We start from the raw sequence: 20,236 nt of genomic DNA, 5'->3' as shown, positions 1-20,236 counted from the left end.
CACAGCCATGTTAAATGCTGCTGTCAGAGATTGACGATTGACAGCGGCATTTAACATGTTAACAGCCCAGGGGAATCGGGATTCCATCCGCGGCTGTTAGGGGCACATGACAGCTGATCAGATGAGCTGTTATGTCATTGGAAAGGTGCGGGCTCATTGCCGGAGTCCGCACCAAAGGGAGAGAGACACAACATGTGCTGTACATGTACGGTACATGTCGGAAAGGGGTTAAAGGGAATAAGTCAGTAAGATCAACCTGTCCAAACCACATACATGGACATGCAGGTCTTTGAAATATAAATCCATTGATACCTTTATATTTTGTATTTTCTAAACTGTTGCTGCATTCCAGATTGATTGCAATTTCCATGCATATCCAAATGAGCTGATAAGTGCTCTGGGCATGACAGAGCACTTAATGACCCTTTGCCTCCCGAGGTTATTTCCCAGCCCAGAACCAGCCTTTTTAGCTTGATAGCTCACGGTCTGTGTGACATCAGGCACCAGGCAAGGAAAGTAGACCGTGAGCCATCAGTCAGCTGAAGAGGCTGGTGTTGGGTGGAGATATATCCTCGGGAGACACAGGTATCATTGGATGTAAATTTCAATATAAATTTCCCCCAGATATGCGATTCGGGGAGGTTAATCGTATGACAGATCCCCATTAGTCAAACCTTTAGAAATACACTAAAAAAGTAATAGAATACCTATAAAGACAATCATATCCTAGCCACTCTCCACAAATAGATAATCAATAACGACAGAATATAAAGATCATCCTAAATACCTTAGTGTTAAGTTTAGAAAGGTCAAAACGTTTTTCTGAAAGATTCAAAACCTGTAAAAAAAAAAAAAAAAAAAAAAACACGTTAAAGCACATTTAACACTTTGCAAAGACAGATAATGGCCATCATGAAAGCAATATAGCACCCAAATTATATAAACATTGGAGCCTATTCAGAGACCAGTAAAAGTCCATTTACACAGACCAATCGGCTGCACTACACAACCACCCATCAGTAAATATTTTCTGACCAGTGGCCGTTCAATGGCATAGATCGCTCACTGCGCCTATGCTGCCACTATTCTCAGCACGCACACCCAAATCTCAGGTGCACACACACACAAATCTCAGGTGCACACACACACACAAATCTCAGGTGCGCGCACACACACACACAAATCTCAGGTGCACACACACACACAAATCTCAGGTGCACACACACACACAAATCTCAGGTGCGCACACACGCACACACAAATCTCAGGTGCACACACACACAAATCTCAGGTGCACACACACACAAATCTCAGGTGCACACACACAAATCTCAGGTGCAGACACACACACACACACACAAATCTCAGGTGCAGACACACACACACACACACAAATCTCAGGTGCACACACACACACACAAATCTCAGGCGCACAAGCACACACACACACACAAATCTCAGGTGCACACGCACACACACACAAATCTCAGGTGCAGACACACACACACACACACACACACAAATCTCAGGTGCAGACACACACACACACACACAAATCTCAGGTGCAGACACACACACACACACAAATCTCAGGTGCAGACACACACACACACAAATCTCAGGCGCACAAGCACACACACCTCAGGCGCGCGCGCACACACACACCTCAGGCGCACATACGCACACACAATCTCAGGCGCACACACACACACCTCAGGCGCATATACCTCAGGCGCACATACGCACACACAATCTCAGGCGCACACACACACCTCGGGCGCACATACCTCAGGCGCACATACGCACACACAATCTCAGGCGCACACACATACACACACACACAGACACCTCAGGTGCGCGCGCACACACACACACACACACACACACACAATCTCAGACGCGCACACACAGACACACCTCAGGCGTACACACATCTCAGGCACAAAAAAATACAGTGGTTTTACAATGAAGGTTTTTGTTGCCGGGAAAAAACACTGTAGAAACTCCTTGTGTGAACATACGCCTACAGTCATGTACAGTCTTGCCCGTAGCAGCTACAATAAATGGTTGTCTAGTTCAGATAAGCGGTACAATATTTTTATTTATTACGCTTATATAGCACTATCATATTTCACAGTACTTTACAGACAATATTAGCACTTTCCCCACTGGGGTTCACAATCTAAATGCCCTATCAGTATGTCTTAGGAGTGTGGGAAGAAACGGGTGTACCTGGAGGAAATCCAAACAAACTCCTTATAGATGATGTTATTGGTGGGATTTGAACCCAGCGCTGCAAAGCAACAGTCCTAGCCACTGAGCCACCGTGCTGCCCTGGGAATCAATGTATCTTTTTAATACATCAGTTATACTAATATGTAGCTCCTTACCAAATAATTGTTGCCATGTTTTGATTTTAGCATTCGCGTCACATCCTGGAGATTGTGAAGATAAGTTTCATCTGAGCAGCCACTTGGGAATGATACTGATATAATGCGCTCTGTTATAAAGGTGAGGTCAAGCTCATACCCTTCTTCCATGATTCGGTCAAAATCCAAGTTTCTGGGGAGTAAAAAACAAACCATAATAATGCATACATAACACTCAAGAACACAATGGGCAGATTCATGAGTGTGTTTGTGTGTAATTTGGCTCACAACACAGGCTATTCTGGTAATGATGGTGACCTCATCTCCACATATGCATAACAATAAGGCGGGGGTCACATGACAGTATAAAAAATCAATCCGGTTTTCATCCAGAAAAGTGGGACGATTTTTTACTCACTTGTCATCCCTTGTCATCCTTGTACAATCAGTTTTTACAGCAGCAGCTATTAATCATTTTTACAGTGGGGAAAAAAGTATTTAGTCAGCCACCAATTGAGCAAGTTCTCCCACTTTGGAAAGAGTTTTTTTTTCAAATTTTGGTGGAAAATAAGTACTTGGTCAATTACAAAAGTTAATCTCAATACTTTGTTATATATCCTTTGTTGGCAATGACAGAGGTTAAAACGTTTTCTGTAAGGCTATGTGCCCACGACGCAGAAATGCTCCAGATTTTTCCTGAGCGTTTCTGCATCTCCCTGGCAGGAAAAACGCATGCGGATTGTACATGTGGATTGTACATGCGGATTGTACATGCGGATGTGAAGCGTTCTTCACATGCATTTCCGCATGCGGGTTGTCAAGCGCTTTCCAAGCGATTTTAGCATCACTTGGAAAGTGCTTGACAACTTGGGCACACTATATAAATCCATGCAACCGGCATGGATTAATATAGTGTGACCGTAAAATAATGGTAAAAAATAAATATCATACTTACCTTCTGATGGCCCCCGGTGTCCTTATCCGATGCGTCTTGGCTTGCCGGCAGCTTGCGGTGGACTAAAATGACCTGCCATGACGTCACTTAGTCATGTGACGGGTCACGCGACCGCCGACGTCAGCGGTCGCGTGACCCGTCACATGACTAAATGATGTCATGGCAGGTCCTTTTTAGACCATCGCGAGCTGCTGGCAAGCCAGGACACATCGCTAAGGACACCGGTGGCCATCAGAAGGTAAGTATAATGTATATTTTTTACTTTATTCTTTTTTTTACAGGTACTATGGTACCCGGGTCTGGAGGAGAGTCTCCTCTTCTCCAAACCCAGGTACCATCCGCACATTGAAACGCATGGTATCTGCATCTGCAGATGCAGTGATGCGGAGGTCATGCGGTCCAATGCAAGTCAATGGACGCGAAAACGCCGTGATTCCGCAAAATAATTGGTAGTGCTGCGGATTTTTCCGCAATGATAATCCGCAGCGGAAATTTCCGCAGCATGTGCACAGCACATGCGGATTATCATTGGGGAACATGACAGACCTTCTACTAAGCGTTTAAGCGTTTCTGCAGCGGAATTGCTGCTGCGGAAACGCTTAAAAAACGCATAGTGGGCACACAGCCTAAGTCTTCACAAGGTTGGCACACACTGTTGCTGGTATGTTGGCCCATTCCTCCATGCAGATCCCATCTAGAGCAGTGATGTTTTGGGGCTGTCGCTGGGCAACACGGACTTTCAACTCCCTCCAAAGGTTTTCTATAGGGTTTATATCTGGAGACTGGCTAGGCCACTCCAGGACCTTGAAATGCTTCTTACAAACCACTCCTTCGTTGCCCTGGTAGTGTGCTTTGGATCATTGTCATGCTGAAAGACCCAGCCACGTTTCATCTTCAATGCCCTTGCTGATGGAAGGAGGTTTGCGCTCAAAATCTCACAATACATGGCCACATTCATTCTTTCATGTACACGGATCAGTTGTCCTGGTCCCTTGGCAGAGAAACAGCCCGAAAGCATGATGTTGCCACCCCCATGCTTCACAGTAGGTATGGTGTTCTTTGGATGTAATTCAGCATTCTTTCTCCTCCAAACATGACGAGTTGCGTTTCTGCCAAACAGTTCTACTTTGGTTTCATCTGACCATATGACATTCTCCCAATACTCTTCTGGATCATCCAAATGCTCTCTAGCAAACTACAGACAGGCCCGGACATGTAATGGTTTAAGCAGGGGGGACACGTCTGGCACTGCAGGATCCGAGTCTCTGGCGGCGTAGTGTGTTACTGATGGTAGCCTGTGTAACGCTGGTCCCAGCTCTCTGCAGGTTATTCACTAGGTCCCCCTGTGTGGTTCTGGGATTTTTGCTCATCATTCTTGAGATCATTTTGACCCCACGGGGTGAGATCTTGTGTGGAGCCCCAGATCGAGGGAGATTATCAGTGGTCTTGTAGGTCTTCCATTTTCTAATTATTGCTCCCACAGTTGATTTGTTCACACCAAGCTGCTTGCCTATTGCAGATTTAGTCTTCCCAGCCTGGTGCAGGGCTACAATTTTGTTTCTGGTGTCCTTCGATAGCTCTTTGGTCTTCACCACAGTGGAGTTTAAAGTGTGACTTTTTGAGGTTGCGGACAGATGTCTTTTTATACTGATAACAAGTTCAAACAGGTGCCAGTACTACAGGTAATGAGTGGAGGACAGAGGAGCCTCTTAAAGAAGAAGTTACAGGTCTGTCAGAGCCAGAAATCTTGCTTGTTTGTAATTGACCAAATACTTATTTTCCACCAAAATTTGAAAAAAAATTTCTTTCCAAATCAGACAATGTGATTTTCAGGATTTGTTTTCTCATTTTGTCTCTCATAGTTGAGGTCTACCTATGTTGTCAATTACAGGCCTCTCTCATCTTTACAAGTTGGAGAACTTGCACAATTGGTGGCTGACTAAATACTTTTTTTCCCCACTGTATGACCATTTACAGTTTCCTATGTTACAGAATTGCACGGTATCAGTAAAAAGCAGATGCCATATTGTGGTATCTGATTTTTTTCTCGCACCCAGAGACTTAAATGGGTGAGTCTGATCGGCTTTAGAAGTGAAATCGCTGTGACTTTTTTCACAGATGTACACAAGGGTATACATCGGATAGCATTCGTCCATGTGCACAAGCTCTAAATGTCTTAGGCTGTGTGCCCACTATGTGTTTTTCAAGCATTTTTGCAGCGGAATTTCCGCAGCGAAAATGCTTAAAAAACGCTTGGTAATACGTGGCCCATTGTCCCCAATGATAATCCGCATGTGCTGTACACATGCTGCGGAAATTTCCGCTGCGGATTATCTTTGCGGAAAAATATGCAGCATGTCCATTAATTTTGCGGACACACAGCGTAATTGCCGCCACTGACTTGCATTGAATCGCATAATATCCGCTTGGGCACATGTGCCCATTCGGATATCATGCAGTTCAATGCGCGGATGGTATCCGGGTCTGGAGAAGAGGAGACTCTCCTCCAGACCCAGGTACCATATTACCTGTTAAAAAAAAAATTTAAAATAAAAAATAAACATATACTTACCTTCCGATGGCCCCCGGTGTTTTCTCCACTTCGTCCGGTCTGTTGTACGTCTCGAGGTGGTCTAAAAGGACCTGTGGTGACGTCATTTAGTCATGTGACAGTTCACGCGACCGCTGACCGATAAGTGACACGACTGGTTCAAACATTAGATACCACTCGTACAACAAGTACGATAGTGGTTTGTTCCAAAAATATAATAATCAACCACCATATTTTCCTAGGATACAAACATATTGAGATCAATGTCTCTAACAGCACAGTCCCTGTAAAATATGGTTACATTTCTCATACTTATCTACCCAACATGCTTTCCCCTAAGGGTTCACCAGGGGACCTCAAGGGCCAGGAGGATATTGTGGTACTATGTGCTTACATTGAAAAGCACTCCTGGTTGACCTGCACATCTCCTGGAGTCAGCAGGCACATGGTCAGTGGACACAGTGAAACAACCAGGACCAGACATCATCTTTGTCCACTTCTGGGTCTCAAGGTCCCCTGATGAAAACTTGGATCCATAAAACATGTTGGGAAAAAAGTATGGTATTTAAACATGCTTTACAGAGACCATACTGTTAGAGACCTTGATTTATATGGTCTATAGGTAGGTAAGGAAAATAAGGTGGTTGCATGCAATTACATTTTGCAATATACCACTGTTTATACTAACTACTAATATTTGTTTGTTGAACTAGTGGCATCTAAGTTTGCAAGGAGAGATTTTTAATTCTATTCTGTACTACTCATTCCGTAGGTCACTGGCCACCTCTGCAATGTGTAAGAGGTGGCTTGTTTCCTAGGCAAAGAAGTGCACTCCTACAATGCTGCCAGCGTCAGTGCCCCTGTGCTGTTCCAATGCTGCAGAGGCAAAGCTATCTTAGCTGGCAGCATGGGAGAGTGGACAGGTCAAACCAGCCGCGTAACAGTACCATGGTTCCAAACTATCAATCATTCACTCAGGAGTACACCACCCCCATCAAGCAGAGAGCTGAAAAGCAGGGAAGTGGTACGCTACTGAACACAAGATCTGGAAAACAAACCCAGCTGTATGAGAACATTTATTAACACTTCCTGCTACATTTGCACTTAGAAATGAGGTAGAAAACAACATGTCCTGTCTGGTTTCAGCCGCTCCATATTTATCAGCAGTATGAGCACCTGATGATGAACCATGTGCATACTGCACAGAGGAAAGATACTTGTGCTCTGCTTACACAATGCAGCTGTATGAACAGAGGAGAAAACAATAGGCGAGTCAGAAATGGCAGAGATTTTAAAGCATGGAAAAATCAATAACATAAGAATGTACCAAGTTTTCAATACCATATTCTGCCCTATGGACTTTATGTAAATACGACACAAAGATGAAACGAAGAACAGCCGACACAGGAATGCTGCAAACAATTTCATTCCAACAAGTGCAGTTAAGAAAGAAAGAACCTCAAAGTTCAAAGCAGCACACAAAGGCTCACAAGTCACAAGAACAACACAAAGATAGGCTTAAAGGACTTACTGAGACAATTTGTCAGAAGAGGAACTTTTGGAAAAGCTGTTTGATTCCTATGAAAGTAAAATATACATAGTATGATATGATAGCATCAGAGTCTATTCAGTAAAAATAAATATTTTAATAAAAGCTGCTAGTCATACTAGAGAAAGTAAAAAAAAAATATTCACTCTATATCTGGTTAGTTTCACTCATGAAAAGTGGTTTTATACATTAGCAAAAAAGAATATTCCAACAAAGGGTATAGCATATGGCTTCACTGCAGAAATAATAATAAAAATCTTTATACAGTGCCAACATTTTGCAGCACTTTACAATTCAGAGGTTCATATACAACAGAAAAGCCTTCTAGTGGTTGTAAAAGCCATTATTTCAGTCCCATCACTGGATTAATTATTTTGCACGGTTAAGAGGCAAATCCTCCCTAAACTGATCCTGCTGGACGTCATATTCACTGCTAAGAAAATTCACACTCAGGATGATTTTAGAGTTGTTTGCAATCACTGTCAATGAGTCTTTTACAACACTCTGGAGGAAGTTTGGCCACTCATCTTTGCAGAATTGTTGTAATTCAGCCACGTTGGAGGGTTTCCGAGCATGAACCGCCTTTTTAAGGTCATGCCATAGTAGCTCAATCAGATTAAGGTCAGGACTTTGACTAGGCCACTCCAAAGTCTTCATTTTGTTTTTCTTGAGACATTCAGAGGTGGACTTGCTGGTGTGTTTTGGATCATTGTCCTGCTGCATAACCCAAGTGCTTCAGCTTGAGGTCACAAACAGATGGCTGGACATTCTCCTTCAGGATTTTTTGGTAGACAACAGAATTCACGGTTCCATTTACTTCAGCAAGTCTTCCAGGTCCTAAAGCAGCAAAACAGCCCCAGACCATCACACTACCACTACTATATTTTACTGTTGGAATAGTGTTCCTTTTCTTAAATGCTGTGTTACTTCTATGCCAGATGTAATGAGACATAAACCTTCCAAATAGAAAGTTCAACTTTTGTAGCATCAGTCCAGAGTATTCTCCCAAAAGTCTTGGCGATCATCAAGATGTTTTCTGGCAAAACTGAGACGAGTCTTTGTGTTTTTTTTGCTCAGCAGTGGTTTTCGTCTCGGAACTCTGCCATGCATGCCATTTTTGCCCAGTCTCTTTCTTATGGTGGAGTCATGAACACTAACCTTAACTGAGGCAAGTGAGGCCTGCAGTTCTTTGGATGTTGTTGTGGGGTCTTTTGTGAATTCTTGGATGAGTTGTCGTTGCGTTCTTAGGGTAACTTTGGATGGCCGGCCATTCCTGGGAAGGTTCATCACTGTTCCATGTTTTTGCCATTTGTGGATAATGGCTCTCACTGTGGTTCGCTGGAGTCTCAAAGCTTTAGAAATGGCTTTATAACCTTTTCCAGAGTAATATATCTAAATTACTTTGTTTCTCATTTGTTCCTGAATTTCTTTGGATCGCAGCATGATTTCTAGCTTTTGAAGATCTGTTGGTCTACTTCACTTTATCAGACAACTATTTAATTGATTTATTGATTGAGAACATGTGTGGCAGTATTCAGGCCTGTGTGTGGCTAGGGAAATTGAACTCAACTTCCCAAAGATGTGATAAACCACAGTTAATTTATGTTTTAACAGGGAGGGTGCGGGGGGGGGATTATTTTTTCACATAGGGTCCTGTAGGTTTGGATTTCTTTTTCCCTTGATAATAAAGAGCTTCATTTAAAAACTGCATTTTGTGTTTACTTGTATGATATTTAAATTTGTTTTGTGATCTGAAACATTTAAGTGTGACAAACATGCAAAAGAATAAGAAATCAGGAAGGGGGCAAACACTTTTTCACACCACTGTAGTCTTCAATTCAGCGTAGGAAGTAGGAGTTTAATTTTAGGCTTCATGTGGTTTTTATTAATATAGAGATATAGCAAATGTAACATGATTATTGAAGAATTTGTCAGGATACCTGGCTAATTTACACATGCAAACCTTGGAAAAATACACACACTAAATGCTACTCTTTACTTCTGCTTTGCCATTATATTATTGCCATACAGACATATGGTAAGGCTGTAATGGCAAAGTGGAAGCATCATTTTAATGCACGTTCTAATATAGACTGCACCTCTAGTCTAAGAGTTATTCCTTCCCACCAGCAGGGGGCGTTTGTACACCAGGATTAGTAAAAACGAGGTGGTTTGGTCGGAAATCATGGCTGTAATTCTATCTGCCTGTCTTTTCAGTCCGTCGTCTTGGCATTTTTCAACATCAGTCTACTTTCAGTTTATTCATCAGTTTCTGGAGACCCCACTTCCCCAGGTTTTGTGAGAGTTTACATCCACAACACCATGGTAAATGATTTATCAATTGTCTACCACACACATAACTTCCAGTAACATTGCCTAGGTACAAGTCATGGAGTGCTGTCACAATCTACGTGTCTGCTGCCTTCACAATATGTCACTGCTTTAAATTATGCAATCAGAAAATATGGCCTTTGGACCACACGGTTGTGTACCCATGGTCTAAAGTATGTGGGAACATGTAAGGTGCTCTGTCTTTACTGCGTCATTCTATGAGGTTGTAGATATCACACAACAGCAAATGTGTCTACAGAAGCGTCGTAAATGGCTAGCCAAGTTCTGATCAGTGGCATGGTGCTAGCCCGAACTGTGCACCCCCCAGGCTGCCCGCAGAGGAAGCGTGGCCTCTTCAACACGGGAAAAGCGTGGGCGGACTGATGCTCCAGCTTCAGAGCTGCAATGGCAGATTGCAAAGCATAGAGCCTGCAAGCGGTCCCCGCTCTTCACCTACGTAACCGGCCACTTTGAGAGTACAGTGTGGCCAGTAGCCTGTAAAATTAAAAATCCCTCCATTCTTGAGAATTAGGCTACATACACACAAGGCTTGTTAACTCAGTCGAACCCAATGAGTTTATCAAGCAGAAGACTCTTCAGGAAACTGGAGATTTTTTTGCTGAAGCCTTTTTGTATCTTATGGTTTTAGCCACCGGTAGTTTTTTTTGGAGGTTTTCCCATGGCTTTTGTACAGTCGCTTTCTAGTCATTTTCTTCACTTCATTAAATAATGAAGACACTGTCAGCGTTTTGTGTTTTTTTTAATCAAAAATGATGGCAAAAAGCTCCAAAAAGACATCCGACATCTTTTGAGCCTTCCTATTGACTTGTATTGTAAAGTCCAGAGGGTCTGGAAGATGCCAGAAGAATGGACATGTCACTTCTTTTAACCGCTTGGCGTTTTTAGAAACCTAAAGGGCTTAAAAGACGTTCAAAAGCCTGAACATGTGCACAGCAAGTCACATAATGCACATCTTCACTCTTTTAAGCATTCTCTGAAAGGTTTTTTAGAATCCGCCTGAAAAAGACATTGTGTGCACATATCCTTATGAGGATTTTCAACAAGGGCTAAAGTGCAAAGTTGTTTATTTGTCCAAGCACTTTACAATTTAGATTTACAAATTAGATTTGTGTAAAGACAATACCTACCAATTCAGTCACATGATTTGTGCATGCCTCCAACTTGTTAGGCTGCAAATGAAGATAAAAGAACACAATTATATACAATGGGCAACAAAACAACACGAGGTCTGTACACAAGGAAGATGACCGTCTCATAACAGAGGAACAAGTGGGAGCTCGGGAGCCATTTGGTCTATGGCGGCGTAAGCTAAAGCTTTTACACCAATGAAGGTAATAATGTGTATTGGTCACAAGACCATAACACACATCGCTCTGGCAATAGAAAAAATAGTGAGAAGTGGCACACATACAGTTGTGCTCAAAAGTTTACATACCCTGGCAGAATTTTTGCTTTCTTGGCCTTGTTTCAGAGAATATGAATGATAACGAAAAAAAACTTTTTCTCCACTCATGGTTATTGGTTGGGTGAAGCCATTTATTGTCAAACTACTGTGTTTTCTCTTTTTAAATCTTAATGACAACCAAAGACATTCAAATGGCCCTGATCAACAGTTCACATACCCCAGTTCTTAATACCGTGTATTCCCCCCTTTAACATCAATGACAGCTAGAAGTCTTTTCTGGTAGTTGTGGATGAGGTTCTTTAATTTCTCAGGTTGTAAAGCTGCCCATGTTTCTTGGCAAAAAGCCTCCAGTTCCTGTAAATTCCTGGGCTGTTTAGCATGAACTACGTGCTTGAGTTCTGCCCAGAGTGGCTCAATGATATTGAGGTCAGGAGACTGAGATGGCCACTCCAGAACCTTCACTTTGTTCTGCTGTAGCTAGTGACAGGTTGACTTGGCCTTGTGGTTTGGATCGTTGTCATGTTGGAATGTCCAAGTATGTCCCATGCGCAGCTTCCGGGCGGATGAGTGCAAATTTGCCTCCAGTATTTTCTGATGACGTGCTGCATTCATCTTTCCTTCAACTTTTCCGAAGCTTCCTGTGCCTTTGTAGCTCACACATCCCCAAAACATCAGCGATCCACCTCCGTGCTTTACAGTAGGAATGGTGTTCCGTTCATCATAGGCCTTGTTGACCTCTCTCCAAATTTAACGTTTATGGTTGTGGCCAAAAAGTTCAATTTTGGTCTCATCACTCCAAATTACCTTGTTCCAGATGTTTTTAGGCTTATCTCTGCTGTTTGGCGTATTGTAGGCGAGATACTTTGTGGCATTTGCGCAGTAATGGCATTCTTCTGGCAACTCGACCATGTAGCCCTTTTTGTAAACTTTTGAGCACAACTGTAGCTGGATAAGAATAGTTATTAACGTCACATTCACAAATAAAGGTCAGAGATAAACTCTGAGAAATACCAATATAAATTTGGAAAAAATGATGCACGTTCATTCACATACCGTAAGTGCTGAGATACACATTGCAGACAATTCTGAAGATTAATCTTCACAAGGTTGAGAAGTTATTACTCCCAGATGTGGAAACCATGCAGTGCTGAATAGCAGGGTCCGGGCATACCTCCCCCGCCCTCGCTTGCCTCACATCAAGGTTTGGATAGCCCAGGTTTGTTAGCCACAATTACTGGCATACACAGTAAGAGTAATAATCATCCATCATAGTCACAGGAGCAGCATCAATAGATGTGGAATATTAGGAATCCAGATGAAAACAATAGACTTGTGCATGGCACATCATTATTCTTAGCTGCAGCGACCCAGAGTGCTACTTGTCGCCATTATGATCTCTACAACCTATGATCTCTATTAGTGGTCTCATTTATTCAACTACAATCCATAATCTACTAATATATAGATTGGATGAAGGCTTCATGCACATGGCCATATTACGCCACATTTACATGAAGCAATGGAGTCTTTTTACGCAATTTTTGGAAATTGCTATAAAACCGCTGCAATTTTACCTCAATTTAAAAAAAAATGTTGAAAATACACATCCATGATTTTTCACATACGCAAAGAACAGTCTGAGTATCATCAGTTTTTTTTTCATCATATGTTCGGTCAGTTTTTACCATCAGTTTTTTTCACGTATGAAAAAATATATAAACCAATTCCAAAGCTTCTCCCGAGTGCTGTCCGTGATTTTCATGTATGGATAATTTTGATCAGTTACTATGCTCAAAAACGGACAGGTCTCTGAAACTTTTTGGAGAACATACAGTCCGAAAAAAAAACCCACAGATGTGAACAGCATCATAAACGTTAATGGGTACTTGTTCTATCCATGAAAACACAAACAGAACAAGTACGTGATTCCCAGACGTCTGAATAAAGCCCTTTATTGTACCTCTATATGCCTTTGATTTCATTCACAGATAAGGTTTTTTTGTGACCGATTCTGTTAGAATACAAACAAAGGGATAATACCTTCATATCAACCCTGTACAGGCTGTGCACCAGATGGTATGAGCCCCTAATCTGTTGCACCCTCAAACATAAAAGATGATATTTTAATTATGCATATAAATAATCATAATTTTACTAAATCTCATCCACATTTTGCGAATTTTCCCCAATGGAAATTGACATGTGATTTTAAACACCACAACATATTAACTAATGCTGCAGATTCTCTTCACAAAATCTGCAAATCCACAGCACATTCTCAGCACAACTCATACAAACGAATGCAGATCTTGCCTAACAATCTCTGCATCAGTGACAGGCATGAGTTTAGGGCTACATGGTCATATGACAGGTCATCATTAAATTGAAAATTATGCATATCTTCAAGATTTCAAATAAGATGTGTCATGTTGTCAGCATCTGTCTCATATGAGCTCGCGAGATCACGGCTCCCTCCTGGCATTCCCTGTTATTAAGGAAATCCGAGGCACCAAAAAACTTCTCATAGAGATACATGGGAACATGTTATGGCTGACTTTTTGTAATTTGTAATTTTGGCTTGAGAAAGGCCTATCATGGCCGAAACGTTGCTTGATTCATCTACCTCATTTGCAACTACTGCCATATGCTTTTAAAGACAGAATAAAAATTCTATTTTATCCCTAACTTTTATTGTCTTTAAAAGCATATGGTACATATTTGACCTACTCTATAGGCTTTCCATTTTGGTCAGAACTGTGGGCATCTAGTCCTTCATCCCTTTGTACAACGTCACAGTGGGTTTAGAGTACCCATCTCCACAGTTGAAATGAATTAAATGCCCAATTGACCAATAGGAAAAGAGGAGTGGAGGCAAAAAAAATATTTGTATCTACATTCCTTCCATTATGTGCAGTTTATAATGCTAAAATTTGTGAAAGGTTCTCTTTAAGACCACAATGGAGTCAGAGCAATTTTTCAATATTACAACGCAGCCACGTGTTGCTTTTGTAGCATGTCCGCACAGACGTGTGTAGCACAATTGTTCTCATAGAATACAGCTTTCTTTTTCTATTCCTCTAATTTTTCCCTCATTCTTCATGGTTTTCTAGAGGTATTAGAATGGTGAATAAATATCCCAAAGGTTTTCTGTTTATAAATAATAACAATAATAATAATAATAGTAATAATAATTACGCACTTACCAACTCATAATTTAACGGAAAAGAACATGGAGTCACCACCTAAATGAAAAAAAAAGCATACCTAATAATTCTCATAGATAAAGAAACTCCGTTATCTTAATACTGCTCTTTTCATTTCTATATAGAGCAGAGTTATATTACACAATGCCTTGCGGCATCCAAGATTGTAATGATTAAATCCTACTATTTCTATTAGGCGGCTTTGCCTACCTCCATTAATCTGATGCAACGGCGTTCAGCAGGTCAGATTTCTACTTTCCTTCCTAGTAAGAACTTCTGCCGTGTAACATGATACACTCAGTGCTATTTATTCTAAATAATTTGGCCTTGTGAACAATCAGCCTCAGCTTACCAAAACCACTGGCTCCGGTACAGCCAGGATCTGGAATCAATCCACAGCACCTAACACTGAATGGAAGCAGATGTCTGTGTCTAGCCGGCCTGCTGTAGGGTATAAGGCGGGCTGTGTATGTCAGAGCCGTGACCACAATTGTGTGCGATCAGGAATGAACATGGAGATACAGACTTGCTTTTGCTCCTAGATAGTCAAACTAAATCAGGATTATAATTCACTAGATCCAGGTAAAACCTGTTTAAAGGGAAACTTGCATTGTATATGCCGTCTGATCGGAGTACAACATGGTATGAGCTGAGGAGAAAGATATATAGCTTTGTTGAAAAAGATTCAGTAAAACTTGTATTTTATTCATTGACATCCCTGGTGAGTATGCATAGGAGTCCAGTGGGCAGTCCTACTCAGTGATTGACAGCTATCTCTGCATGCACAGCCATACAGGTAATCACTGTGTAGGACCGCCCACTGGACTCCTATGCAAATTCAGCAGGGATGTCAATGAATAAAATGCAAGATTTACGGAATCTTTTCCCACAAAAATGTATATCAATCTGATCAACTCCTTCTGCTATAAAATATCTTGCCCACACATAAGATGCCATTTTGAACATGACCAAGCAACAGCTTATGTCTTACATTGTAAATAGAGAAAAAGATACCAGACAGTACTATAGATTGAACATTATGGAAACACATTTCATGACCTTCCATAGTAACAATATAGTTCCTGTCCTTAGTCCAGTTTATAAAAGACAGCTAGAAGGAAAACATGTCACTTGGCATCTTCTAAACATCTTGTATGGTGATAAGAAACCTCCATAACAAGGGAAACATCTGGAGTCCATAGAAATATTGCCCTGGTAGGGAATAAATTCACAATGCTCTGCTAAGCTGTGCGCTATGTACATGACTATTCACAGCAGCGCACATTATATGGGACGTATGAAGACTGTGAAGAAGACCACTGACCACCTTATCTCCCCTGACCGTAACCTTAGACATCTTTTCACTTTTTCATCCTAACTTATGCGCTTGAGAAATATTGCATGATCCTTATCATACTATTTGACCTAAAATCATCATAAGATACAATATACAAAATAAATAATAGGAAGGAAATGTTTGGGGGTGGGGTGGTAAGAGGCTGCAGCTACGAGTTCTGCAAAGTCCATAATCTAACTTCAGCTCCGCATACATAGAGATGAACTAGAAGCGGGCACCTACCTTTACTTCACATTGCTTGTGACAGAAACACTTGCACACTAGAAGAAAACACACATGTTAGGTTATTATTGCTATCTATTAAGAATAGACCACACTTTACAGTCTTACATAGTTTAGTCATCAGATATTTTACAGAAGAAAACATTTTTAGAAGACTGCTCGACATACACACACACACACACACACACACACACACACACACACACACACACACTGCTCAAAAAGATAAAGGGAACACTTAAAAGTAAATCAAGCTTCTGTGAAATGAAATCAAACTGTCCACTTTGATTGTCAAACAGTGTTGCTTCCTATTTCACAAGCTGTTGTGCAAATGGTATAGACTATAGTTGGAAATTATTGGCAATTATCAAGACACCCTCAATAAAGGAGGGGTTCTGCAGGTGGGGACCACAGACCAAATCTCAGTACCAATGCTTTCTGGCTGATGTTTTGGTCACTTTTAAATGTTGGTTGTGCTTTCACACTCGTGGTAGCATGAGAAGGACTCTACAACCCACAGAAGTTGCTCAGGTAGTGAAGCTCATCCAAGATGGCACATCAATGCGAGCTGTGGCAAGAAGGTTTGCTGTGTCTGTCAGCATAGTGTCCAGAGGCTGGAGGCGCTACCAGGAGACAGGCCAGTACACCAGGAGGCGTGGAGGGGGCCGTAGGAGGGCAACAACCCAGCAGCAGGACCGCTACCTCCGCCTTTGTGCAAGGAGGAACAGGAGGAGCACTGCCAGAGCCCTGCAAAATTACCTCCAGCAGGCCACAAATGTGCATGTGTCTGCACAAACGGTTAGAAACAGACTCCATGAGGGTGATATGAGGGCCCAAAGTCCACAGATGGGGGTTGTGCTGACAGCCCAACACCATGCAGGACGCTTGGCATTTGCCACAGAACACCAGGATTGGCAAAGTCGCCACTGGCGCCCTGTGCTCTTCACAGATGAAAGCAGGGTCACACTGAGCACATGTGACAGACGTGACAGAGTCTGGAGACGCCGTGGAGAGCGATCTGCTGCCTGCAACATACTTCAGCATGACCGGTTTGGCAGTGGGTCAGTAATGGTGTGGGGTGGCATTTCTTTGGAGGGCCGCACAGCCCTCCATGTGCTCGCCAGAGGTAGCCTGACTGCCGTTCGGTAACGAGATGAGATCCTCAGACCCCTTGTGAGACCATATGCTGGTGCGGTTGGCCCTGGGTTCCTCCTAATGCAGGACAATTCTAGACCTCATGTGGTTGGAGTGTGTCAGCAGTTCCTGCAAGATGAAGGCATTGAAGCTATGGACTGGCCCGTTCCCAGACCTGAATCCGATTGAGCACATCTGGGACATCATGTATCGCTCCGGGACATCATGTATCGCTCCGTAACCTCATCAGGAGCATGCCCAGGCGTTGTAGGGAGGTCATACAGGCACGTGGAGGCCACACACAATACTGAGCCTCATTTTGACTTGTTTTAAGGACATTACATCAAAGTTGGATCAGCCTGTAGTGTGTCCAAATCCAGGCCTCCATTGGTTAATAAATTTGATTTCCATTGATGATTTTTGTGTGATTTTGTTGTCAGCACATTCAACTTTGTACAGAACAAAGTATTCAATGAGAATATTTCCTTCATTCAGATTTAGGATGTGTTATTTGAGTGTTCGCTTTATTTTTTTTGAGCAGTACACACACACACACACACACACACACACACACACACACAGTGGGTACGGAAAGTATTCAGACCCCTTTAAATTTTTCACTCTTTGTTTCATTGCAGCCATTTGGTAAATTCTACAAAGTTCTTTTTTTTTTCTCATTAAAGTACACTCTGCGCCCCATCTTGACTGAATAAAAAAAGAAATATAGAAATTTTTGCAAATTTATTAAAAAAATAAAAGCATGGTCCTAAGTATTCAGACCCTTTGCTCAGTATTGAGTAGAAGCACCCTTTGAGCTAGTACAGCCATGAGTCTTCTTGGGAATGATGCAACAAGTTTTTCACACCTGGATTTGGGGATCCTCTGCCATTCTTCCTTGCAGATCCTCTCCAGTTCCGTCAGGTTGGATGGTGAACGTTGATGGACAGGCATTTTCAGGGCTCTCCAGAGATGCTCAATTGGGTTTAGGTCAGGGCTCTGGCAGGCCCAGTCAAGAATGGTCACAGAGTTGTTCTGAAGCCACTCCTTTGTTATTTTAGCTGTGTGCTTAAGGTCATTGTCTTGTTGGAAGGTGAACCTTCAGCCAAATCTGAGGTCCAAAGCACTCTGGAAGAGGTTTTCATCCATGATATCTCTGTACTTGGCCACATTCATGTTTCCTTCAATTGCAACCAGTCGTCCTGTCCCTGCAGCTGAAAAATACCCCCATAGCATGATGCTGCCACCACTGTTGGGATTGTATTGGGTAGGTAATGAGCAGTGCCTGGTTTTCTCCACACATACCGCTTAGAATTATCACCAAAAAGTTCCATATTCGTCTCATAAGACCAGAGAATCTTATTTCTCATAGTCTGGGAGTCCTTCATGTGTTTTTGAGCAAACTCCATGCGGGCTTTCATATGTCTTGCACTGAGGAGAGGCTTCCGTCGGGCCACTCTGCCATAGCTCTGGTGGAGGGCTGCAGTGATAGTTGACTTTGTGGAACTTTCTCCCATCTCCCTACTGCATCTCTGGAGCTCAGCTACAGTGATCTTGGGGTTCTTCTTTAACTCTTTCACCAAGGCTCTTCTCCCACGATTGCTCAGTTTAGCTGGAAGGCCAGGTCTAGTAAGACTTCTAGTGGTCCCTAACTTCTTTCATTTAAGGAGGTCACTGTGCTCTTAGGAACCTTGAATAATGCAGTACTTCTTTTGTAACCTTGGCCAGATCTGTGCCTTGCCACAATTGATTCTCATTTGGTCTGACATGGGCTGTGAGGTCTTATATAGACAGGTGTGTGCCTTTCCAAATCAAGTCCCATCAGTTTAATTAAACACAGCTGGACTCCAATGAAGGAGCATAACCATCTCAAGGAGGATCACAAGGAAATGGACAGCATGTGACTTACATATGAGTGTCTGAGCAAAATGTCCAGTTATGACCATGTGATATTTCAGTTTTTCTTTTTAATAAATTTGCAAAAATTTCTACATTTCTGTTTTTTTTCAGTCAAGATGGGGCGCAGAGTGTACTTTAATGAGAAAAATAAATGAACTTTTTAGAATTTAACGAATGGCTGCAATGAAACAGAGTGAAAAATTTAATATTTTTCTATATATAGTACAGACCAAAAGTTTGGACACACCTTCTCATTTAATGATTTTTCTGTATTTTCATAACTATGAAAATTGTACATTCACACTGAAGGCATCAAAACTATGAATTAACACATGTGGAATTATATACTTAACAAAAAGTGTGAAACAACTGAAAATATGTCTTATATTCTAGGTTCTTCAAAGTAGCCACCTTTTGCTTTGATAACTGCTTTGCACACTCTTGGCATTCTCTTGATGAGCTTCAAGAGGTAGTCACCGGAAATGGTCTTCACTTCAATGGTGTGCCCTGTCAGGTTTAATAAGTGGGATTTCTTGCCTTATAAATGGGGTTGGGACCATCAGTTGTGTTGTGCAGAAGTCTGGTGGATACACAGCTGATAGTCTTACTGAATAGACAATTAGAATTTTTATTATGACAAGAAAAAAGCAGCTAAGTAAAGAAAAAACGAGTGGCCATCATTACTTGAAGGCTAGTCAGTCCGAAACATTGGGAAAACTTTGAAAGTGTTCCCAAGTGCAGTTGCAAAAACCATCAAGCGCTACAAAGAAACTGGCTCACATGAGGACCGCCCCAGGAAAGGAAGACCAAGAGTCACCTCTGCTTCTGAGGAGAAGTTTATCCGAGTCACCAGCCTCAGAAATCGCAGGTTAATAGCAGCTCATCGCAGGTTAACAGCAGCTCAGATTAGAGACTAGGTCAATGCCACACAAAGTTCTAGCAGCAGACACATCTCTTCAAAAACTGCTAAGAGGAGACTTTGTGCAGCAGGCCTTCATGGTAAAATAGCTGCTAGGAAACCACTGCTAAGGACAGGCAACAAGCAGAAGAGACTTGTTTGGGCTAAAGAACACAAGGAATGGACATTAGACCAGTGGAAATCTGTGCTTTGGTCTGATGAGTCCAAATTTGAGATCTTTGGTTCCAACCATCGTGTCTTTGTGCGACGCAGAAAAGGTGAAAGGGTGGACTCTACATGCCTGGTTCCCACCGTGAAGCATGGAGGAGAAGGTGTGATGGTGTG

The 20,236-nt window shown here is 42.1% G+C and overlaps 1 protein-coding gene across 4 annotated transcripts in view; it reads right to left on the bottom strand.

Moving 5' to 3' along the window:
• TNS3 (tensin 3) overlaps positions 1 to 20,236 on the bottom strand; it is a 403,696-nt gene that overhangs the window by 171,546 nt on the left and 211,914 nt on the right. For all 4 annotated transcript variants that reach the window (XM_073678347.1, XM_073678348.1, XM_073678349.1 and 1 more), the window contains 6 exons: positions 15,964 to 16,001; positions 14,385 to 14,423; positions 10,904 to 10,945; positions 7,407 to 7,453; positions 2,391 to 2,562; positions 788 to 838 (listed from right to left, as the gene is read on the bottom strand). In XM_073678347.1, coding sequence (XP_073534448.1) covers positions 788 to 838; positions 2,391 to 2,562; positions 7,407 to 7,453; positions 10,904 to 10,945; positions 14,385 to 14,423; positions 15,964 to 16,001 — 389 coding nt within the window. The remainder of the gene's footprint in view (positions 1 to 787; positions 839 to 2,390; positions 2,563 to 7,406; positions 7,454 to 10,903; positions 10,946 to 14,384; positions 14,424 to 15,963; positions 16,002 to 20,236) is intronic.

The sequence above is a fragment of the Phyllobates terribilis genome, unplaced genomic scaffold (assembly GCF_046119375.1).
Source record: "Phyllobates terribilis strain yellow unplaced genomic scaffold, ASM4611937v1 Scaffold_4__5_contigs__length_816908805, whole genome shotgun sequence".
In the NCBI taxonomy this organism is placed as follows: domain Eukaryota; kingdom Metazoa; phylum Chordata; class Amphibia; order Anura; family Dendrobatidae; genus Phyllobates; species Phyllobates terribilis.
Note: the sequence above shows the minus strand (reverse complement) of the source record. Positions and strands in the feature narration are given on the sequence as shown.